The 25792-nt window shown below is 29.7% G+C and overlaps 1 protein-coding gene, 1 long non-coding RNA gene and 1 other non-coding gene across 7 annotated transcripts in view; all 3 read left to right on the top strand.

The window, feature by feature from the left end:
• The window catches only part of LOC136988038 (zinc finger protein 76-like), a 38000-nt gene extending 33153 nt beyond the window's left edge, over nt 1-4847 (top strand). For 4 of the 5 annotated variants that reach the window (XM_067285847.1, XM_067285839.1, XM_067285857.1 and 1 more), the window contains one exon: nt 1790-4847. In XM_067285847.1, coding sequence (XP_067141948.1) covers nt 1790-2077 — 288 coding nt within the window. In that variant the 3' untranslated portion in view covers nt 2078-4847. The remainder of the gene's footprint in view (nt 1-1789) is intronic. The other variant, XM_067285823.1, reaches the window with a different exon arrangement.
• A 1964-nt stretch (nt 4848-6811) lies between these two features.
• Nucleotides 6812-6884, top strand: TRNAR-UCG (transfer RNA arginine (anticodon UCG)). Its single transcript has one exon. It is a non-coding gene; the product is annotated as a tRNA-Arg (tRNA).
• A 13633-nt stretch (nt 6885-20517) lies between these two features.
• Nucleotides 20518-23006, top strand: LOC136988065 (uncharacterized). Its single transcript, XR_010882716.1, has 3 exons — nt 20518-21293; nt 21457-21506; nt 21763-23006. It is a non-coding gene; the product is annotated as an uncharacterized lncRNA (long non-coding RNA).
• Nucleotides 23007-25792: the final 2786 nt, after the last annotated feature.

Genomic DNA, 25792 nt, shown 5'->3' on the forward strand with positions numbered 1-25792 from the left:
ATCTATTTCTTTTAACAGTTTTTAATGCAAGAAAGGAATTGTTCACAACAGTATGTACTATCCCACATGCATAACAGTTCTCTAGAAAAAACAGTTTTCTAACACCAGTTAGGTCATTATGACATGAAAGTGTATACAGTGAAACGTGAATAAGTTTTACGATATACTTTATATACAAAATATATACAAAATAAATGAAAATATACCTAAAAGAATTTAAGGTACAGTGGGCCGCATAAAAATATTATGTGGACCGCAGGTCGGACATCCGTGGTTTAAAATAACGTAAAAGCTGATTTGACAACCATTGGTGACACTGCATAATGCTGTCAAATTATGAAAATGGTACTGACAGCATCATTATGCAGTGTCACCAATGGTTTTGGAATAGCTGCTTTGCCACATATATTTATAGCAGTTCTCATTGGGTAAGGTTGGTTACTATGGGGTTCTGGAGATGAGCGTTCGTCTTGGAAGTTCAGACAACATTGCCTTGTACTTTTGGGCCATAATATGCTTCAACTCATCGATCCCCGGTTCAATACTCATCGATGGTTGGTGAACTTTGACTTTTTCCCACTATACTGTTTTGAAGATGATGTAATACATGTTTTGTGTGGGTTGTCTTAATGGTTGACACAGTCTCTTTTCAACACCCACAAGGTTTATTTTTGCCACTGGGGCTCCAGCAATGTGTGTTACAAAAAGGCATGATCCAATGATCATGCCTTTTTGGAAGTCTGAGAGGTCAGACATATTACAGCATTTGACTACTAGTAGATTATTCACATGCAATATGTATGGCTGCTGTTTATGGCAGTTATACACATTCATTGCCATTACATGGCAGATTTTCATACTAGATGGCATAGCTATACTACAAAGTTGAATTATAGCTCATTTTCATATGGGTGTTTGCATTATTTTGTCTACCACATGTAGACAAAAAGCTGCCACACAAATGCTTTAAATATTATTAATTACACTTGAATAATTTTTGATAATAAAAACATTGTTATATATATATACCACTGTTTTCAAAAGTGAAGTAACTTTATGTCACCTGATGTGTAATATATATTTCTCAAGTGATAGTATGTTATATATATGTAATTATAATTTTATTATTATATCACCAGTTTGTACAACTAAAAAATTGATTATTATATAACAGTCCTGGACAAACTGTACAAATAAAACAAAACAAATTGAATTTGCTTGGTTAAACTAATTTTAAATTTTGTTATCACTATATACTGTATTTTCTGGTGTATAAAACTCAATTTTTTTCTGAAAAATACTGTCTGAATTACTAATTAACAATACCTTTCGTAAGTTTCCTGCAGCCACTGGAGAGTGCTGTTTGTGAGCCACTGAAGATACTGTTTTGATTAGTAATATAATAATTCCAGCTGTACAGTACATACAGTATATATACTATCTGAAAACAGGATGTATCTTAAACATCTGCAAATATAGTGTATATATATATATATATATATTTATATTTCTGTATTAAACAAACAGTTATTATTGTGAACATATAACAGAATAGTATTTACAAACAATATTAAGAAATTGCATAACAGTACAAAATTTTAGTTTGCTTTTTATTAATAAAAAGGAACTTTGTAGTCCCACAACTTCATTTTAAATTTCAGTAGTACTCTTAGAGTTGGAAGTTTGCCCAGGTCTGTTTTGTAGAAACAATATTACAATATTTCTCTCATTTCATATTATTTTAAAAATTAAAATAAAATTAGATTAATAACTAATTTTATTATTTTAGTTACAAGATGGAACAGTTTTATCTCCTCAACCCCAGCAAATATTGGTTGTTACCGATCCATCACAATTTGTTGCACTTCAACAGTTAGCTCAATTTGAGCATGCACTAATTCCTCAAGAGTCGCCTTCGTCCCCGGACGGCACGCAATCCGAAAATGATTTAATGAGTAGGACAGATGGAGATGAGGAAAATGAGGCAATTTCCGTCACATCTCCAATTACAGTATCCTTAGCAACAGGAGATCCACCGCCTTTAATAGCTTGCACTACAGAAGCTAATGATTTGTGATTGGCTGTTTATCTTAACTAAAAACTTAAAGGTGTATTTACAAGAATAGTTAGTTTGCTCTCTCTATCTCTATCTCTGTCTCTCACTCTGTAAACAAAACTTCTCTTTTAGCAAAGATTTGCAATACCAGTTTGGCTTATATAACTATTATAAACATTAAAAACATAATTGTCATTCTAAAATACATGCAAAACTCAATAGATTTGTAAATATAAATTAACTTAGTCATTTCCACATTCTTTAAATGTAAAATATTTAAACATCAGCATTTAATTTGGACTAAAACTTGTTCATTTTTATAACGAGACTTTCAGAAAATAATAAAAGAAGAGGCAACTTGACGGTATCTAATTTAAAAAGTTTTAAGAGTGGAAAACGGAATGGTAATTTTTCGAAGCGATTTATGTAAAATTTTAAAAATTTGTTAATTATTAAGTTGTTAAAAAAAAAATAATAATAATAATTTTTAACAGTTAATTATTATATTATGATTTTAATCATTCCAAAATATAAATTTTGGAAAATATTTCTTATATATTAATTTTTAAAATAATTATGGAATGTTACCAGAATTGTTATTTTAGTTGTTTGGTTTAATTAGCGTTTATAAGTTAATGCGGAATTTCGATAAAATGGAGCGGCCGTAAACAAAAGAGAGGGGAAAGCTTTTTGTTGTATTGCAAATGTAATTAAAAATGTGATAAATCGTACAAAAATATAATTCGGAAAACATTTTATAGGAAGAATATTTATTTTGCAATTAAATACGTTATGTTTTTACATCTTGTAAAGCTTTTATGTTCAGTTTTCTAAATTTTATTTTAAGCAAATTATTTTTATGCAGAGTTAAAAGCAATTGTCTTAACAAAGAAGTGAAAAAATATCTGCCAAATTGCTGAATATGAAAACGAAAAAATTCGAGTTGCGAGTTTTGAAATGTTCTTATTAAAGTTTAATTAGATTCCAAAGAATTCGAAAATACTTAGCTCCTTGCGGTAGCGTTAACAAAATACGAGTTTTGCAATAGAAAAAAAAATTCTAATTAATATAAAACAGTAAATTTTCAGTCATCTCAATTATATTTATGTTAAAATTTATTGATAGAATTTATAATTAATATATTAAAATTTATATTCTAATTATTAAATATTAAAATTTTAAAAGAGATTATTTTTAGCACTTTTATAAGTTGTGTCTCTATTTTTAAATTATTTGGAATTAGTTATTCATTTTTGAAAATTTGAAGATTTATTAATTAAAATTCATTATTATATTCTGTAGTTGTTTAATGTTTATAATGATTTCATCACTGTAAACATTAAGCGGATTATGTTTATATTTTACTACTAAATCACTTTTAAAATCTATCGATAAGAATGTTTGAAATAAATTCAGAAAATTCTCAGTAAAGCATGAATGATTCATCAATATGATCAGTGCTTCTGTAATTTAATTATGAAAAAGTTAACAATTATTGGGAGACTGTACAAGACACTATTGATTATTGAGGAATACATCTATGTGTTTTGATTGTGTCTACTCGAGGGAAATCAATAGCTGCCAAATAGCATCAATAATCAAAAGAATATGAAATTTATGTCTAATGTTGCTACCATTTTGTTTTTGAAAATAAGGATGATGATGATGATGATGATGATGCATTACCATTCAGAAAAACTCTTTTCATAAGTCTCTCTATATGATTTAGAAATATTACGATAAACACTAGATAACACTAGTCATCGATACTAGCCACAACATTTTTGTTTTTTCTATCCATTTTGTTAGGAAGGACATTTTATCAATAAATGCATTGGCGTAGCCAGGGTTTTGTTATGGGGGGTTAGTAGAGGCTGTAATTTTCTGGGGAGGGGCACCAGGTTAACTGGGGGGGCTGTGCCCACCTATGCCTCTTGCTGGCTACGCCCATGACTAAATGGAAGGCTGAAGGACACTTCAACTGAAGTAAGACTGTCTTTACCAAATAAGGTTGGGTGGCAACACTAATTTTGACAGAAAGGCAGTGATATAAAGACTAATTATTTTATGTTATTTTGTTACATTCCTCAAGCTGTATTTAACAGTGGGGTTACAAAATCAGCCTTTCTGTTGATCCAGTGTTAGTTGTTAAAGTCCAAATCAATTATTTAATGTTTTATGGGAGTTTTCTGAATTTTTCATTTAACTTCATCAATTTGAATTAAAAAATATTATTGAATAGATAAATTTCTCTCTTATCTAGTTTAAGAATATGAACATTCAAGTTCTTGACATAGTGCGTAAAAGAAACTTAAGTTATAGAAATTGAATAATTTAATAATTAACTTAAAATCAAAAATAATTTTAGAACTTCTTGTGTAATTATTATAATTGATATATAGTAATGAAGTGTAGAGATGATTGCAAACTGTATTAATACTATTCAACATAAAATAGATTTAAAAGTGGAATTGTCCATTTATATTCAACACGATCGATTGAAAACAAATGAAATCATTAATGTGCTGCATTATCAGTTTTCGCCAGAACGTGGCTGCCTCGCAGTAAACAATTCTTTATATTTTCTTGTACACTAATGCATTTGATGCTACGTCAGTTCTATTTTTATTATATTTGATAAGTGACATACTTAGATTTTATAACATCTTATACTTAAAATTATACCTTATTAAACCTTTTTTTATAAGATGGTAAATACACCTTTTAAAATGTTATGTTTTTTCAGTAATCAGTGCACATTTGTAGAGTTTTATTTATTGCTCTTTTTTTTATCATGTAGTTCTGTTTTTTCTGTAAAAGAAAAGAAAATATATATATATTGAAAATAAAATTGAATTGTTAAAGATGTTAATTATTGAAATTATATTTTAATTATATTTGCATAAGTAACATTATTTAACTTATAAGATGGAAAATGTTGATGAAAATGTATAGATATATACCAGCACTAGTCATGCCAGGGTATACCAGGGTTATTTAAACAAAATACCATCCTGGTATTTTGTTTAAATAAGCAGGGTGAAGCCACTGGACTTTGCAAACTCTAGGTTGGACTTTAACACTATGTACTTTGGCCAAAAAACTGAGAAAATTTCTTTTTACACAGATTACTAATAAATACTGTAGAATCATTTTTGGCACTTTTAAGCCATTTTGCAGATATTGCACCACAAAGTTCAGTTTGTCTATGCAAAACTCCATAGAAAGTGGTGATTCAAACAAGGGTTAGTGTTTCAGTATTTTTTTTATTTACGATTATACCCGATATATTCTAGTATTGCTTAGCAAAGCTTTAAAAGAAATAAGTAGAAACTGGACCCCTGGATTGCCTATATACCAAGGGGTTAATAGCATCCCCAACACACAAAACTCTGCAAAACTTCAGAAATTTTCGACAAATGGCACGTGCTAAGCTTCAAAGTGGGTGGACATGCTTTTTTTTTTTGGCAAAACTATTATGGATTCGACCAGATCTACAGTGGGGTGGCCGGGTGGTGAGGGATGGAGCTGACATGTTTGGACGGACCATCTGGAAAAATTACTGGAATAACATTGTTGAACACATGCAATGCCACTAATCCTTTTTTTGTTGATTGTGATCGACAGTCAATCGAATCTTGTCAATATTTTTAAAGATATTTTGAGCGGAAGATTAATAGGCGTGCTGTATTTGTGAAAAAAGCGTATTCGCCATCATATAAAAAGAATTGGGGATTTCCACTTGAGGTTGCAACCCTCATCCGTGTCGATCCGAATATCAATTGATGGACCAATGACAATGAGTAAGAAGAATTTTTCCATGTCTGCTTTTTAACGGATATTAAGGTTAATATGTATCTGTTGTGTACAGTACTGGTTTCTATTGGTAATTTTTGAAAATCTGGATGGAGGTTTGTCTCCAAGCTCTCCCTCCTGAAAAATTTTCTGCGGACGCCTCTGATCGTCAATGAAAATTCGTGAAAACATAATTAAGCTTATACCATTCTATATCTTATCACGAAGCACAAGAAGGTTGTTCCACTCTACCTTGCTTTACGAGAATTTACAACCCAGTGGCGCGATACCTAGGCAAGTTTGAATCAGGAGAACCATCTACAGTGTTGACTTCAGGCATTTTCGAGGGAAATGTTTTCTTATAAACGATTAGTTTGGGCCCCTGACGTTGGGGGCGACACGTAATTGCCCTTTTTCCCATATGACAACGCGTTACTGTTACAACCCCCGCTTTACGAGGGATTGTATTGTAATCTTTTTTTGGACATTCTGTATTACACTAAATAGGTAAAATATTCCAGGATTCATAAATTAACTTTATAACAGCGTACGATAAGCAGGAAAATTCGCTTTACGACGAAGTCCGTCGTAAAGCGAGCCAGAGACCGATTAGGTCTTAAATGCGGCTATATTTGTATGAATAATTCTTTTAAAAGGGACAATTTGTTTACAATTTATTTTATTTTATTTTTCAAAAAAAAAAGTCGTATTTAATATAAGAAACTAAATTTGAAAAAGTGTAATTTAACAATCTTATTAATGCTTTAGTTACGTACGCTAAAATTATACCAAAAAAATAAGTTATAAAAAAAAATGTAAGTCTATTTTCAAATTGTTATTAAAATTTAATTATGTTTAACGAATGTGTCCCTAAGGAAAACTTAAATTTAATTTATTCTCGCAAGTATTCATTTTTATCTTTTACTATTAAATAGCGTTATGTGAATTACCAATAGCACTGTCCGCGTGGCCTAACGGATAAGGCGTCTGACTTCGGATCAGAAGATTGCAGGTTCGAATCCTGTCGCGGACGACTTTATTTTTTTTTATTGTTATTTTTATTTAAAAGTTAGTTTTCATTTATTATTTTATTATTAATTCTACTTAAATTAATTTCACTTATAATATTTAGTACTTACTTACTTGCCATATTAATTATAAGTAACTGCATTAATAATACGTGTATGAATGAACATTAATATTATTAAAATAAACTTGATTATTTTAATCTTTAAAAGATTTTTTTTTCTTTTAAAGGCGCCATTAACAAATTGTAACTTTTAAAAAATTTGATAAATGTCAACTGATTTTATTTTTATTTTTATAATTATGTATATATTATATAATTAAACATTAATAACAATTAAAATTTTATCTTAATATTATTAATTCATTAAAACTTTTACATTTTAAATTAATTATTGTGTAATAATAACTTTAATACCGTCAGATGGCGCTCTTATTAATATTTATTTAGCTACGTCTGTACGTAACGATGTTTATTATTATTATTTTTTTTTAAATTTTTTTTCATTCGAATCGAATTAAATTATTTTAAATTACTTACGCATCATTTCGAATTATTAATTTATTAATAAATTAAAATTGCATTGATTAATTTTAAATTTAAAAATTTATCTTCAAATTCAAATTTCGAAATTATTTGATGTCAAATGAATTTTTATTTGTCTAAATTAAATTTTTATGAAATAATTTAGAAGTAATAAAACTTAAAATTTTCAGATTAAATTTCTAAAAAAATTAATAATAATTAATTTACTTTAACCGCATAAATCCTTTTAAATATTTTAAAAACACTCTAAAGTAAATTCATAAAAACAAATTAATTGTTAAATTAAATAAAATGTTTTAATAATTTTACATAACTTGCAAAGTTCGCTTACCCCGAAATCAATAAAATGTATATTTTTAAAATGAAATTCTTTTTAAATAAATATTAAAAAAAAAAAAAAAAGAATATTTTTAGATTTTTCTTTCGAAGTAAAAACGAGGTGGGGCTTTTGATCCCACTGTTGGACCACACCTACCCACTCGTCACCACGTGGTTGCTATAGTTACAGACGTTTGAAAATTTTTCTTAATTTGGTGCCTCTTCAATCTTGAATAATACATACAATTCATTGACTATTGACAACCTATCTTCATTATGCATTATAATAATTCTTTTTAAGAAACAATGCATTGATCCAATTCGTCAAATTTGATTTACCATTTAATTTTATTTACCGGTGTCTTTGTTCCTAACTTTGTACGCATTTATCCAATTTATTATAATTAAAGTTGTTTAAATTGCGCGCGTTAAAGTATATAAAAGTCCTTTTAATTATGGGCACACAAGTCCTGTATATATATATATATACGGGACTTGTGTGTCCCTAAGTTGCAGCACGAGTTCAGACCCCTACAGAAAATACTTTTTTTTCAATCGATTCCCTTAAAATTTTTATATTATTTGCCAAGTAATATATCAAGCAAATTATTAAATCACTTAATGAATTTCCCACGTGACTGTTAACTATTCTCATTTGAAATTCTCGTACCCCTTTCAAAATTTTATTGACCCCGGGGAGTCTGTTGAGAATCCCTGTTGTAGCATATTACAGGTCTTTCTCCTACACTAAATAATGATGCATACAAAAATACGAGGCCCTAAGCTATAGTTTATTTTAATTATATGTAAATTTGGCTCTCTGTATGTATCTATTTATAAATATAGATATATGGGTAGTGTCACCGAGATACGGGGCAGAGGATACAATTATTTAGACTCGAAGAGGGTCAAGCTTATTAAAAAAATTATGAAACTTATAATAAAAATTTTAATGTAAAATACTGTAAAACCTGTCCAAAATGGAACCTGTATAAAACGGAAACCTGTTAGTGTAGAATCTTACGTCAAATTGACGCCATTTTTTAAACTTGTCTATTGTAAAACTTAACGGATGACGTCAAATTGACGTTAAACTGTACATTTTATGGACGTAACGAACAGCCTAAACACGTTTTTTTTTTTTTTTTAACTTTGAAAATATTTCTGAATAAATTAGATTGGGTGATTTAAAATATTTTAAGTAATATAAATAATTAAGTTAAATGTTATACGGTAAAACCTGTCCTAAACGGAACCCGAATAAGACGGAAACCTGCCAAACCGGAAAATATATTCGGTACCGTGTGATCCCGGTTTAAACAGGTTTTACTGCAATATCTATGCTATAGGAACATTTAGAGTGCTGGTAATAAATTACAGTAGAACCTGTGTAAACCGTACTCGAATATTTTTTTCCGTTTTGAACAGGTTTTACTGTAGTATTTTTTCATTATTATTTTTAAATTTTAATTTCTTTTCAAAATCATTATCTAATTATGTCATCAAACATAACAAGAAAGAAACGACATTACTGCTTAGTATTTTAGCAATAAAAGCAAAAATAAATTAAATATTTAGCTAAACAATTAAATAACATGTAGATATTATTCATTTTATTAACATTATAAACATAAAACTCTCTCTGCAAGTGCCAAGAAGTCACTTATAAGCACTTAAATTGTTTTTTTTTTTTTATTTTAACATCTAAGATTGTATTTATTTTTTAAATTATTATTTAATAATCTTGAACTTACACCAGTTAATATCTAAATTAATAAAATATATATATATTAATAATTCGTAAACACGGCGTGTTACTCTATGGGCAAAAACGGCAATTGCCTTAGGTTTTATAAGAAAATATTTCTTCCAAAACTTTCCCCCGAAGAAAAACACTATACATGGGGCCCCCTAATTCAAATCCACCTGGGCCCTACGAAGCCACTGAGTAAACGGGGCCCCGGATCAGTCACAAGTATGGCCCCCCTCCTCTCAAAATATATGAATGAAATCAATAAATATGTTTATATAAGAACCTGAATGAAACGGTAACCTGTCTAAATGGGGCGATTTATTGAAAAACCACTCTTCAGAACGGAAACCTGCCAAACCGTAAAATATATTCGGTACCTCTCGATTTCGGTTTACTCGGGTTTAACTGTACTAAAAAGCGAATAAATTCCTTAAACAATAACAAGTTTTTTTTTATAATATACACATTTTGTGATTTGTGATTTACGTAATTTGTGAGACCCCTCGAGACGACGAGGTCCTAGTCCGTCTGTTAGTTAATCCCCCTGGCTTCTCTGTATTCTGGGCCCGAGTCAAAAGAACCCTTTCCGGGCCTAATCACGTATTAATGAATAGGAGCAGCGCATGGAAGTACTGTACATAATATATTTAGTTTCTAAACTTAATGTTGCAGGGTAGAATTTATTTAAATATTAAATTATACTAAAATAAAAATGTGTTGTTTATAATCATGAATAATACACAAGAAGAAAATATATGTTATTTACTGAGATCGAAATTACGGATCACGCACCTTGTAACTAGGAATATTAAATATATAATGAATGATAGATTATATATTTTTAATTGAAAACATTTTTAAAAGAATTTATTTATATTTTCATTAAAAATTAATAAGTAATATCATCTCATACCAACAAGTCCGAAGTAAAATTTCAGTCTATAAAATTACTTCACCGGAAAATATATACATTTAGTTTATTTTTATAAAAAATATTTTGATAAAATAAATAAATATATATATATATATATTTTTTAATTATATATTTGAAAACAAATTTTGGAAGGTTTGTGTTTAGAGACATTTGTAGTCTACCTCAGAGACACTTAAGAATGTTGGATTTAAGCCAGTCTTTGCTTGGACACATTCCAGGATGAGTTCTTTTTGAACTATTGTATTTAATGTCTACTGTATAATATTTTTATTGGAAAATTGCTGAATATTTAAGTAAATTTCATAATTTTATTCGTTAAATTTCAGAAATTTTTTAATTAAGTGTCGATCTGTGAAATTGCAACGAGAAGATTCGAGTGATTCCATCTCGTTAAACGGAAGTGTCGTAAACTTACTTCGCGTGCGACACGCCATTCGTAAAAATTTTTCTTAGAATTTTTCCAGCTAAAAAATTGACTAAAAAATCTTTTTTCCCCTCCCCCTTTTTTTACTTCGTCTCTCTAAAATAAAAAAGGGGGGTTTCCACGAAAGAAATAATCCTGTACCATAAACGGATCGGTACTGTACAACATTATGTTGAAGTGGAAGCGTAATTCAATAAAGTTTAAGCTGTTAAACATTCTGTTCTAATCACGAAAATGTTTAATTTTTCACGCAAAAATATCCATTATTTTTTTTCCATTAAATTAATCAAAAATATTTTTATTTTCCTTTAAGTATTTATTATTATTATTCGTAGAAATTGCACTCCCGTATCGAAATTACAATAATTGAATGTATACCAAAGCAAAAATTTAATTAAAATTTTGTTTTTTAACTTTATAAATATATAAATGTGTTTATAATAATATAAAATAAACTGGCAGCTATGCTTCTGAACCTCAATAACAAGGACAAAATCAATTAATTTGGATTAACAATCAATATATATATATATCGCGTACATCAAGAAATCTTCTACTCTGAACAAATACATTTCTGTAATGAAGATGTAGAAATCAAATTATATTGTAGTTCGTATCAGATATAAATAGACATTTAAATTATTTACTTAAAATATATCAATACAAATATTCTACATTTATCTAAGGATTATGCGGATGATCCATAATCAGAGCAGAGAACAAATAAACCAAATAAGAATTTATTCGACTTAAAAAAAAAAAAAATTTTGCTTCCTTTTAATCCTGCAGAAGACATAAGAATCAAAATTTAAATATTCATAAAATGTAATTTCCTTTTAAAAAATCATAAGATTAAGAATATTTTCTTGAAACTTTACTTAATACCACGAATATTCATTCATAAATCTATGCAATTTTCTTCTGAAATATTCCAAATATATATATATATATAAGACCTTTAAGAAATTGTTAAATCTCAACACTGGATTTCTGCAATAAATAAATACTTATGGCTTGATTTGTACTTGAGCTATTATTAGCTTAGGGCCTCACATTTTTACATTTATCATTATTTCATAGAGGAGAAAAGCTCGTTATATGTTGTCGCTTAGCGTTACAACACGTCTAGGTTTGCTTCAATTTAACAATTAGAGAATTAATTAAACAAATTGATACATAATATTGAAGACACGACTGTTGTATAGATAAAAAAAAAATGGCGGAGATAAAGGCACTATTTGCTGAATAATAAAAATGCATTTCTTCGTGCATACAAAGCGATTTTGTTTATGATTACATAAATAGAAATATGAATGTTTAAAAATTTTAATTTAAAAATAACTTTTATACTATTACAAGCAACAGTCTATATATTATGCAAAATTACTTTTCAACGATAAGAACAAGATTCGGAGAATTTTTCATCTATCAATCATGTAAATGTTGATTTATTTACGTAGAATATTTTATATTTTATACTCTTATATTAACTCTTCATATTTTTTTTTTTTCCATTTATATATTTAACAAAGGAAGATTCATGAACTGAAAGAGATCAGATTGCTGATCTTTAGACTAAGATAAATAATTTCTGTATGTTTTTTATAATTTAAAAGCTGAAAATAAATAATATATTTTTTAAAAAATTAAGAAAAATTTCATATTCTTACTCAATATAGAAGAGATTAAAATGCAATAATTTAAAAAAAAAAAATCTGTATCCAAGCAATTAAATATCTGATAAAATAATTTCTAATTTTTTAGAAAAAATAATAAAAAAATAAATTCTTAAATGAATCGCTATATCATTATTCTGTCAAATTTTTAAGATTAAATAATTTGTCGCACTTTTCTAATTAATTCTCCATTTTTTTTTAAGATTTTATCCTAATTAAAAAAAAAATTATTACTACTTTTTTTATGGTTAAAATATAATTTAACTTCTATCCAAAATATATTTTATGTAATAAATATTTTTAAACAGAATTAAATTACATGAATAATAATAATAATAATATCAGAGTGAAAAACATGATCCAAAAGTATAAATTTTTCATGAATAAATGAAGTTATAAATTTTATTTTATTTTAAAATATTGGCTCGATTACCGACTAATATAAAATAAATTATATAAAATTATTTTAGGAAAAAATCTATAATTTTTATGTTACTTTTTAAAAAGAAATTTCAGATTATTTGAAATTTACTTTCGAAAGAGGCCAAATTTAGCCTGTAATTCGAAGCCAAGTTGAATGAATTTCAAAGGTCAAATAGCCTAAAATTATACAAAAATTTCAGATTATTTTGGCCTTTTTTGGATTTGTCCGGTTTAAGCGGATTTTGATCGATTAGATACGTAACGTTTAAATAATATACTCGTTTCTCTACTAAGTATGCCCGCAACATTTCATTTGGTAAGATCAAATTGTGTATTTGACCGGGACTTGTGGCCTCTATATGCAATAACACACGCTTGCTCGTCCATAGAAAGCCAGTCATCGACAAGAGAGATGTGACTAATAGGATGATCACCACGCCTCGACCTCCTTTACGCTTAGATAACCAAGGATTATTCCAATGGGGCCAACTTCACTTTCTATTAAAACAAACAGGAAAGAAGAAAAAGAAAAAAAAATCTGCGAAATTTCTCGGGGTTATTTATAAATGTTTAACACGAAATTTCTCTCAAGTACACGATCTTTGAATTTGACCTTTACGCCGACTCTTCCCGAAAGTTGCGATTAGCGACTAATTTGAGGAATTTCATCGTTTAATTTAATTAAATTTTTTTAAAAGGCCTAATTAATTTTTGTCGTTACGTTAAATAACCGTTTAATGTAAAGTCAATATTTATAAAATAAAATTTAAAAGAAATATTCGATTCAGTGTAATATTTTCTTCCAACACGATAATGCGTTTAGTTAGTGAAATAGCCGAGAGATGGCACTAGCTTAATTTCATGTTTATTTCTTTTATTTTCACTATAATTTTGTTAATTTCCATTCAAGTCGATTTTTCTACGGCAATAAATTCTTAATTAGAATTAATAATAAATAAAATAAACATTTTTTTAAAAACAATTTAATCCTCCCAATGAACGCTTTTTTTTTATTAGGAGGGAGGAAAGATTTACGTATAAAACAGTCAAAATTTAAAATAAAATTTTGAAAAGTTAGAAGTAATACGTAAATATTTTTATATAAAAAAAGTTATTCTAAAGTTCCGTGAAATTTTTTCTTCGATTTCTTTTGTGTGTGATCTATTCATCAACCATTTTCGTTGAGGGCTTTTACATCTATATGTAGGTCTCATTCGTTTTGTCATTCTGCCTTGCGTCACTTTTCTTTAAAATATATATATATATAAGTAAAAAATTTACTTTACTTTTCACTATACAAATTTAAAGGAATTGTCATTTTTCTTTAGATTAATGTTATCAGGCATTCCCATCAATACAGTGCAAAATATTTCATGCATTCATTGTTCTGATTATGAAATGAAGAAAGAATTTATCATATTTTTTGTATTATAAAAACTTAAAATCACTATTAAGGCACTGAAATTCAATTATTATTATTACTATTATTCATTTTTTTTCTTTAAATTTTAATCTTAATTGCTCTACAAAAAAAATTACATTATTATCGTGTAATAATTTAAATTTTTAAACGCTTCGTCTTAATTGGTCGTTTCCCATTGAATTCGACCAATTAACTTAAATGACGTCATTATGAAAAAGCCCGATTGGAAAATATTAATTTAAAAATTCAAAAAATTACACGTAATTGGCGGATTGGAAAATTTCAAATTGGTTACAGATTTGTTAGCATTTATAGTGAAATATAATTGGCAAAACCTAAACAAAAGAAAATTATATGTAAAAATTTAATTGGTTGACTTATAAAAAAGAAGTAATTTTTTTTAAATTTATTTGAAGGATTTCATGTGATTTGAAATAACAAGTTACGATTGGATTAATTATAAACTATATTGTATGTGATTGATCAATTTAAACATTTCTAAATCGAGCTATTTAAAGGTTAGAATGGTCATAAGCCTAAATGGTAAGGTTGATTTTACAATATTGATGATAATTGATCGACTGAAAATTTAAATGACATCAATTTTATGGAACAATGATTGATCGGAATTGTGGGGAAAATGCGCTGTTCGTATTAACTTGAATTTTAACGAATATAATCTAAAAATAAAAACAGAAGAAAGGAAATAAACTTTAAAAAAAAACGAAGAAAATCACACTTCAAATAAACACAAACATTTTACATACGAATTGTCGACAATTATAATTCAGCTATCGGAATTCCGGTTGACCTGATTTGACCTCAGTCTCCGTGAATTCGGAATCAACCAGATCTACCATGTCTTTTCCGATCTCATAACCGATCGTTCTCTGACTAACTTACCGGAAATGTAGTAAGCATCAGGTGCAATAACAAAATTTCGAAATTTTCTGGTCAAATTCTTGAATCGAATACGGTAAGATTGAGATGACAAACGATATACCTAATTGTTTGGGATGGTTGAACAATTATTTAGAGACAGTCTCACAGGTTTTCGGCTCATAAACGGCATTATATAAACGGTTAGTAGAAAATAAATCGTCCATTGAAATAAAAAATTCGGTAACTTTCATCACTCGTACGTAAAAGTCGCGCGTGACGTCACTTCTTTTTCATGTAGCCGATTTAGCCACTACTTTACAATATGTGCCATAACTGTGTTTACTAATTGAGACGTGTCTTAGCTTTAATTAATTTTTAAAAATCTCTTAACACCATCTATCGCACTTTAACCGAACTAACACCATGAACTACATCTGTGTTTCGAGACTAATTTAATAAAAATTTCCTTAACATCTTACAATTTTACGTAAGTAAAAGGCAACTCGAAATTTAGTAGAAACGTCAACGGGGTGTTTCATAGAACAGATACAATATTATGAATGAGTATTATAAGTTACTAGAACACGAGTAAATTAATAGGAATTTTCTTTAAATTGCATCAACTTCTACAAAACATTTTGCAGAACTTCTACCTAATCAAATCGCATTGTGATCCGATAGATCACGTCATTTAAAAAAGACTAAAGAAGAAAAACACAAATTCTTAACATCACGCAAACAGTCGGACAGTGGAATGTCGTCATACCCACTATTAAAACATCTACTCGGTCACGATTTTCTATGGTAACGAAATTATTATGGCAACCATGTTGCTTATATTCGTTCTTCTCATCTGGAAATAAAAATCTGTATTAGAAACATTTATATATATATTTGTAAAAAGAAAATAGGAAAAAAAAAGTCACACGCATATACATATAATGCTATAATGAAAGAAGGTACGAACCAGTACCGATATCTTCGTCACAGGAAGCGAATTTAATTATGCGAAAAATCGCCGGAAGAAGGCGACCATGACGTATTTACAATTCTTTGATGTAACTGATGACGAATTCTGATGATGTCACAACGGTAATACTTATTTTGAATACATATTTTCGAAGAATTCTGCGGCTTTTGTATTCAATAAAATCGAATAATAAAGTTTTATTTTAGGAACCGCAAAGTATATTTAAATGCTAATTAAGCAGGAAATGTTCTGGTTTTTTTTAAATTATTTTTAAAAATATAAATTAATTGCAATATTTATTTTTAAAGTGTTAAAAATATATTTTCGATAGAACATAAAACCGCTTCGGCTAAAATTGCATATTTGGAATTCTTTAATTAAAAATTGTTTATACCGACATAAAAACCGACACTTTTGTAAATATCGGTGTCGTGTTTTGCCCATTACATTTTAAAGAGAAGTTTGAAAAATAATTCTTATTAAAATTAAATAAAACGTGATCCGTATTGAGATCCACTAAGCCAAAACTAATCGTCTCAGTCAAATGAGGAACGCCGACGCCACCCACCCCTACTCAGTTTAGGAACGTAAGGTTACTATGACGACAAGAAACGAGCATGCGCTTTGGTATCATAGTAAAAGAAAACAAGAAAATAAGGAAAGAAAAAAAAAACACACAAGACGAACACTGCGTCTGGCTTACGCAGCGTTCGTCTGCTGTAAGCAGCGACATCTGTCGGACGCGTTTTCCCGAAATTTCGTGACGTCACGTCGAGAGAGCGAGCGATTCAGAGAGAGAGAGAGAGAGAGATATATCTGCTAGAGAAGTTAAAGGTCTTCTCTCGACGCGTCGTTTTTTCCTCGATAGCGGGCGAACGGAACGAAAACGAGAAGGAACAGGGGCGATGGTGCAAGATGAGGTAGCCGAGAAGGTAAGTCGGATGTCTGCATTGCTGTAACGCTGTTTAGAGCCACTATTCGGCAGCTTGCCAGACGGGTCAACAGCCAGAGACGGGGAGGGTGTGGCGACGAGGGAATTTGCTGCGACTGTGAATGGAACGCATGCTGAGCCGATATATACACGAATATCGCTTATTTTTCTCTATATTGTGAACAATTCGCTACGCCCCTCGCTTTAACGATTAATTAACATATACGAGTTTTTAATGATGTCGATGAATTTTCAAAAATAAATATTTAAAAAAAAAAGAAAATTAATAATAATAGTAATAATAATAATCGCTATCTCTGGGGAAAGGATTAAATATTATTATAAATAATAATTGCGTTATAATATTAATTAAATTATTTCAATTAATATATATGCGTGTGTGTATATATATAAAAATTTCAATTCGTAAATTCGTTAAAATTATAATTAAAATTATTTCTTTATTTTTATGATTTTTTTATTATTATTTGCGATAATTTAAGAAAATTAAATAATCGGATAATCAAAGTATATTTTGTTGTAATTATAAGTAAACCAGGCGTCGTCTGCTACCGTGTTGTCATCACAAATTGTAATTTGAATTTCTTAGAAGGAAATTAAATTTAATATAATATATATATATATATATATATATATTATTATTTATTATCGATTCATATAGGAAACGAAAAGGGAAAAAATACACCAAATAATAAATACGAATTACTTATTTATTGGTTTCGTATATTTTTATAAAGTAGAGAAACAAGATTACAAAATTTTGTTGTTCCGCAGACGACAAAAGGAAAAAATACTCTCCGCTAGAGGTCGTTGACCTGTTTGCCGACATGGCGATTGTTCCGAATTTTCTCGCTCTTACACCCTTTCGCTGCATTTTATTTTACCAATTTATTTTATTTCACGTTTAAATCTTTGTAGAATGGATTATTTAATCAAATAAAATAATGATTTGATACAAAAATCTGAATTAAAATCGCCATTTTTTTCTTTTTTTTTAACCGTAGCAAAATATTTAATGCAGTAATTTTTATGTAACTCATTTAGAATTGCCGATGTTATTTTTAGAACTTTTCATAATTTTCTGCATCCAATTTAATAGGCTGTTTATGATTTTTCTCTCTTTTTTGTCATCTTTCCCTCCCCCCCCCATTTTTCCTTTCCTTCACTAAACTCGAACCATTAAGAATGTTAAGTAATTAGCGTAGTTGAATTTAATTTGAGGCTTTTCCCATGCTATTTTCTGGTTTATTTAATTTCAATATTCACTAAAAATAAATCAAAAAGATTTTTAATCAAGTAAACGAGATGATTTAAGCGGACTCGAATCCGATTTTCTGGTTTGTAAGAGAACATTTCCTATTTAATATCAACGGTTTCTACTCCCGATCGCTCTTCCTTACAATAATGTATAGATTTTAAAATATTTCTCTCGTATTTATAATTAAATTGCGGTCGTATTTCTTTTTTAAAAATCGCTAATACACGGTTGAATGGAGGAGGATGCAAGCTTGAAATTATTTGTCTCTCGGAGTGTAAGTAAAACTTTTCAAGCCAAGCTCCGTGCCAAAGTTGAAAGATGATAACCCCAATTTATCAGATCGAGTTCTTTTTTAATCGTATATATTTGGACATTTTGATTAGATACACGCTTTAAATCAAAAGATATGATAGGCGAGTAACACTCGTGGGAGGTAGTAGAAACTATTAAAATTTGGAAATAAGTTTTCTGTCAGGAGGGATATTTTAAAAATATCTTTTAATCGATTATATATTATCAGGAAGAAAGTTTTGAAATTTGAAGATAGAAAATGGAATTTACTTTTTGAGAAAAAGATTCCAATCAGATCAAAGTCTGTTGTCTAGAACGTTTCCTGTCCATTCCTATTGTTTTATGTTGTACATAACCTTGTACTTTGACAGTTCGACCTTCAGACCTAAAGTAGCCTGGTCGATCACTGGATATAGAAAAAGGTCTATTTTGCGAAAATCTAACTTAAGTGATAGTAAATCAATTTAAAGAATCGTCATCGTGTGTTTAAAAAGTACAGCGCGCTCCTCCCCCGTAGGTATCATCGCATCGCAACGGAAGATGGCAATTCTTATAACAGGCGGAATCATAAGATAAATCGGATATATGATGATGAAAGTTGTTTATAAAAGTTATAGAACTAATCATATCACAGTAATGAGATTGTAATTGTATAACCTACTTAAGAAGTCGAGTGTGTGTGTGTGTTAGTTTTCATATTCCCTTCAAATAAGTAGATTTATAATTTTAATAGCTTCCTTAATGAAAACTGCTCTTAATCGTTACATTGTCTATCTATTTAGAATCGTTTTAATCCTTCTTAAATTTATAATATATGGGATATATGCCGCCATAGGAATCTTATCGTTTCGGAAATATAATAGGCCAATTATAAGTAATTATAAATATAATAGGCCAATTGTAATATCTTTAAAGTAAATTTGTTTATATTCGTTTCTTTTACCAAAATATTTACATGTTTTGTGGTGAAAATATTTGCTGCTTCGTTACGTTGTGCAGTAGCTCTTCTGCATAAACTATATGGTTTTTATATACGCTACGTGTGTTGTAAGCATACAAAAGTTGCACCTATTGTATATTGTGTACGGCCCGCCTACGTTGGAATTTCATTGAGAATTTTTCACCCCTGGCTAAAGCTAGCTAATAAAAGTACAGTTTTATTGACATCAATAACTAAGTCGGTTAGTACATAAATTTACGTCAAAATACGTCATCAATCGTTGCTTGTTTTTGTGGACTTTTTGCTTCACTTTATCTTAATAATGTACTGTATTTTAATATGCTTTTTTCCCCCTCTTTTATTTAGATATTTCTTCTTGTATTCAAAGTATAAATTTTATAATGGCGAAACGTGTCATATAAAGATGAACAAATTCACGTTACCCTACTCATCAATAATGTTAAATCTGAGTAATGGCCCTCCATGAAAAAGTTTTCATAATTTCTGTTTCGGATGATATATGGTTTTAATATTTTATATTTTTACAGTTCGAATTTTATATTTGCTAACGGTATCCATCTGGCCCATTAGGTATTTAAAGAACTGCGCCCAGGGCATGGGGTCTGAAGAAAGTTTTCCAGGAGGCGAATAAATTTTTTATTTAATTATTTAATTTTTTGAGTTTTTCACGAGTAAATTATAGAATACAGAATTACATCGATACAGTAATGTACTGTATACGAATTTACAATATAAAGGAAAGAATTTTTTTCTCGATCCCACGAGGCAAGTGCATTTACTTTCCTTTTTGAATGCCCACGACAGTGTCTTAAAAGGATGGAAAAACGAAAAAATTCGTGTAAAATTTAACAATTTTATTCCAATAAATTTGGCAAATTAATTTTTTAGATATAAATTTCAAAAATAAGTTTTTTATTTTTCTGGTTTACCGTTAATAATGTGGAGAAAGCTCTTATTAGAATTAAGGTCACGTTCTCAAGCGGATAAAGTGATCTCGGGCGATCTTGACACAATATGACTTTTACATATTAGCAACAATTACGAAAGATAAACCTAATATACGAGCAATAATTTATTTAATAATTAGAAAGAGTTTAATACGAGGAAAATTGCGAGTAAACCTTGCAAGAAACTGCCTCTTTTACGCAGTTTCTTACGATTAAACTTAGCGAAAAAAGTAAGAAAATCTTATCTTAATGCACCTTTCCATCAGTTAATTCCACGTCGAAACAAATTTATTTTGAAATGGAAATTGTGTTTACGTGTAAATTATACAACTTTTATGATTAAATTAGATGATACCCATCTTTATATTGTCTAATTATATTCTATTTATAAATATAAGTAGGCGATGAAAAATTAATTAGTTCATGCATAATGATTTATAAATAAATCTCGATCGTGGGAAAATGTCGGCCGGTTTAACGACCAGCCAATATATATATTAACATTGTATAACTTAGAATTTACTTTGTGTACTCGACTGTACTTACGTACGGATGTAATAATATAGGAAATACTTCCGTTGTTTACGGGGGTGAATTCATTGATTACGTAATTCAACAATTACAGTATAGTTGCAACAAGTTTTGCAGTTAAATAAGGTAAGCTTCTATTTGTCAGAATCGATTAAAGTTATTTTCAGTTTGATCAATTGATTGGACGATAAGACGTAATCGATAGTGGATGTATCACACGCAATTCACAGCTTTTCGTGTTGATGCAATAACAAAGTTACTAACTTTTTTTTAATGTTTTCATGTTCAGATATTTGCTAGAAAAGTTCTCTTTCGCCTACAAACTCGCGAATTTCACAGGTGGGTTAAGTGTTTATTCCAATAATAAGGTTAATTTTCACAACTTTAGCTTCCTCGTTAATGAATTTTACTGAGGGAACTTCGTGTAAATTGCGAAAAAGGTATTGTTAAGTCTATCCCCAAGATACTAAGCGATGAATAATTGATATTTAACAGATTTATTTTATTTTTAACACTACACGAAGCACATATAAAAAAAAATAAGGATGAATATGTAATTTAAAATCGCAAATTAATATGATTTTTTTTTATTTAGGATAGTAAACAGAAAACAAGAGAAAAAAGCAAGTGTTGGACACCTTAACTACGAAAACACCTCCGTAGCTTATAAGTTATTCCCCTCCTTTCCAGACCTAACTAATCGATCAGTAACCCCTATCAGACATTTGGCGTCTGACAGGCGGGTTTAGTTATATAAAATTTCTTCTTAATTAGAGTATAGTGATATTTATTTATTATTCTATTCTATCCTAATCTATGGCTTAGTCTCGACGATATCATATAGGGATTGGTCTGGTGTTTCTGTACGTATGTGTGCAATTCTACTTAATGTTTGAATATCGAAATTATTTTAATGCTTTGTACGTTATCGATCACACTTAGCACCTTAAATCAATATTAGCGATACAATAGTTTAAAGCCCTAATTCGGACTATATTATGAAACGTTGGTGATGACTGGCGAATCGATGACGAAACACACACTTTAGCCTTGTTTTCATACTTAATTTCGTAATAAATATGAAAACTGCTTATTGTTTTATATAACGCAAGCGTAATTTTATCGAATACGTTTATCATTTCGTTCAATTTTAATATTATTTCTTACTCCGCATACCGAATTTTTATTGTCCGAGCGTTTTAGTGTATGGCACTTTTATTAAGTGGAAGAGGCGTCGGTAATCATTCAAACGTATACAGTAAAACCTGTCTAAAACGGAAACCCGCCAAACCGGAAAGACATTCGGTCCGGTTTACGCAGGTTTCGCCGTAATCGTTATAAAGTTATTAACACGAAAGCCATGAATTAACGATTTCGATTTTGAAAACGGATGCCATCCGAGCTGTTTACATTTGAAATTTTCTCGACTAAATTCATTCAGGACCAAACTAATTTTCGCATGGCTGTCTATCCGTAAAGTATCGATCGAAAATATTAATCTATATATCCGGGTAAAAAAAAAAGCGCATGAATTTTCTCCCGTTTTATTAAATCAGAAATACCAAAATAGAGAGAAGCCCCCTTAACGTTTCTCAATGCTCGTTTTGGCAAACACATTTATCTGCAAGCCTCGTGTACGGATGAGAATAATTTACCGTCAATAGCCTTTGATTCCAGACATTATTTACAAATGTAAATTCATGTTCCAGGGCATTACTCCCAATTCATTTGCATTCATAAACCTACACGGCATCATCCCACCACCATTGCCATTCTCTCCCCCTGAAATAAAAGGCGAATTTCATTTTCTAATTTTAAACTTATCCGCATCATATAATAATTTTAATATAGGCTATATATATATATATATATATATAGGCTATATATATATATATATATTTTTTTTTTTCTCCTATGTTTACGGGTTTATCGATTAAGGGTTACGCGTTGGAGGCTCCTATTGTGTTTTTAAAAATAGATCTTAAGCTTAACAATGTCCTGTGATACAAAGGATATTTAAAGAAAAAATTAAAGTAAGCTTCTATTAAACACAATTTAAACTCGTTACGTTAAAAATAATTAATAAAATAAGTTTATAAAGAACGTTTAAGCCTTTCCTTTGAGAGGAGACATCGGATCCTGAGAAAAAATTTTTCAATATAGACGGCGTCACCTTGTCGTAACGGAAAATGAATGACGTCACTAGTTGGTGTCGTCACGTTCCGACAAATCGACCAATGACGTACTAAAACGAACACGTGTTTTCTTTTACATTACATTGGATAATCTCGTCGTAAGGGTCAATTAATAAATAAAACTTTTTAATCGGAAGTTTCTTTTCGTAAAATAAATCTGACTAAAAATATTACAATGATTGTTAGCGGAGGCGAAGGGCCAGTAGTAGTGATGGGAGCAACGGTTTCTATAGCAACGCGACTGGTGACAAACACCCACTGGTCAGGCGGAGAAAAATGGGAGTAATGTAATGGGATGGCAAACCTTTCAGACTTTCAGGCGAGGGCGTCAAAAGTCAAAGGTCACCATGGTTAATACGCAACCTTGCCAATTTAGTCGAGATAGAGTGAAGAAATTTGATTATGTTTTTTTTTATTTATTTCGAATAACACAGTAAGCTATCTTCAAACTCTCCACTCAAATTTTTAGTTACTTTTAAAAATTTTAAATGGGACAAAATGGCGCATCGCGCGCCTTTCAAAGTTTGTTCTATTGGATAAATGTGAATGACGATGGCCTGATTCTGCGGCGAAAATCTCACGTGGCCTGTTCGGATTGGCGCGTAAAGATACAGAAGAGTAATTTAAAAACAATACTAAACAGAACGTTTAGTGTTACATTCCGTTGCAGCGACATTCTCGTGTGTGGCACATAGTTTTACACTTTTTAATGGTGCTGTTGGTCGCGATTAGAAGGTTGACGCCCGCATCTGATCATCGTTTGTTAAACCGAGGACACAGTTTGCGTGGCTCAAGATAACAAAAATGAAGTAGGCCTAGTAATATCAGCTCAACAACTTCGTCTATCTAATTGATAAGATAACGTCTTTCCGGTTGCTCATAATGATAGTAGGAATGAAATATCGGAGTCGAGGATTTATTCACCGGAAATATCCTAATATTTCAGATTAAAAAATAATGAAAGGAACAAATTAGACGGCTAAGGAGAAAGGAAACAGACCCATTTGTACGTGGCACGAATAAGTGCAGCAATGTCGATGCCATTAGCAGGTTTAGCATCTAGTTGTATCCGCCGAAGCTTCTATCTCGCGTGACTTTAGAAATATTCCAATAACTACTATAACAGAATGTATTTTATTAACAACAACTTAAGAATTTCTTAACATAATGAATTTGAATGGTGGACCAGAAACCATTCGGCAAATGACTATATATATCATATTTTAGTCGGTTTGTTTCAAAGCATTTAGTATTTAAGTTAATATATTCCTTTGATGGGAAGTAAGAACAATGGAAACTGAAATCCCACGCATATTATGCCTGGGGAAATTTTCCTAGCCGCACATTCCGTTTAAATGTAACTTTCTTGATTATGCTGCTTGCTGCTGCTGCTGGGATTAGCTCAAATGCTTCCAGATACCTGGTTTATTAAACAAGTTAAATGTTTATTTCGAAATTATTACTGGTAAGATAAAAGTAATTACAAAAATATCATTTTCGTCGTATTTAAGACAACGCGTACACTCGTTTTGTTTACTTTGCCGAAAAGATAGCGTAAATATTACTTGAGAAGCGATAAAATTAATATTTCTCACCATTGTGATTTAAGATAACAATTAAATCGATTGTTTGATAATTTTTTAAGCATACAATGAATGGTCTGTATACTAGTACAATGACCATTGAATTTCACGAAATTTTTTGTAAAAATTAACATTTTTTTATTATGTTGATTCAGTGGTGTAACTGTAAGGTTTTCCTCGGGGGATGATCTGGGAGGATAGTTTAAAAAGTACAATCAGAAGAAAAAAAATTAAAGTTACCACAGAACCTGTGGGAGGATAAGATACCATAAAGTACCATAACATTCAGAGGATGATCTGGGAGGATGGTGTAGAAAGTACAATCAGAATGAAGAAAAATTAAGGGTATCATAAAGCCTCTGGAAGAGGGATTCAACCTCCCTACAAGTACGCCACTGTATTAATTAAGTAGTAGTTAGGTCATTACAGATTGTTATGTCAAAATTGTTAATCTTTACTGAAATTTTTACATTCTTCTAGTAATAATTTATTATAATTTTCAAAATTCCGAATTTTCTGTACAGGATTTTCCTTTAAGTCTACCGTTGTGTAATTAGTCTCCGAATCAGATATTCAAAATGCTTCTTAATAGATTCGGAAAAGCTATATCATGTTCACAAGGAATAAAAATACTTTGATTTGTTAATAAAATTTTCCATTTATTTGAGTATCAATTTTCGTTATAGAGTATCTTCTTCCGCCGTATTTCTTCCGTCTCGGTCAGTGCTCTTTTTTTTTAGAGTGATAACCAGACAATGCAATATAACCAAAAAGAAAACAATTTGGCAAACGTCCAGTGTTTCATTGAACTAAACAATATTCTATTTTAAGTAATTTCCATAAGCGA

The sequence above is a fragment of the Centruroides vittatus genome, unplaced genomic scaffold (genome assembly GCF_030686945.1).
Source record: "Centruroides vittatus isolate TY-2023 unplaced genomic scaffold, ASM3068694v2 contig_1246, whole genome shotgun sequence".
Taxonomy (NCBI): Eukaryota; Metazoa; Arthropoda; class Arachnida; order Scorpiones; family Buthidae; genus Centruroides; species Centruroides vittatus.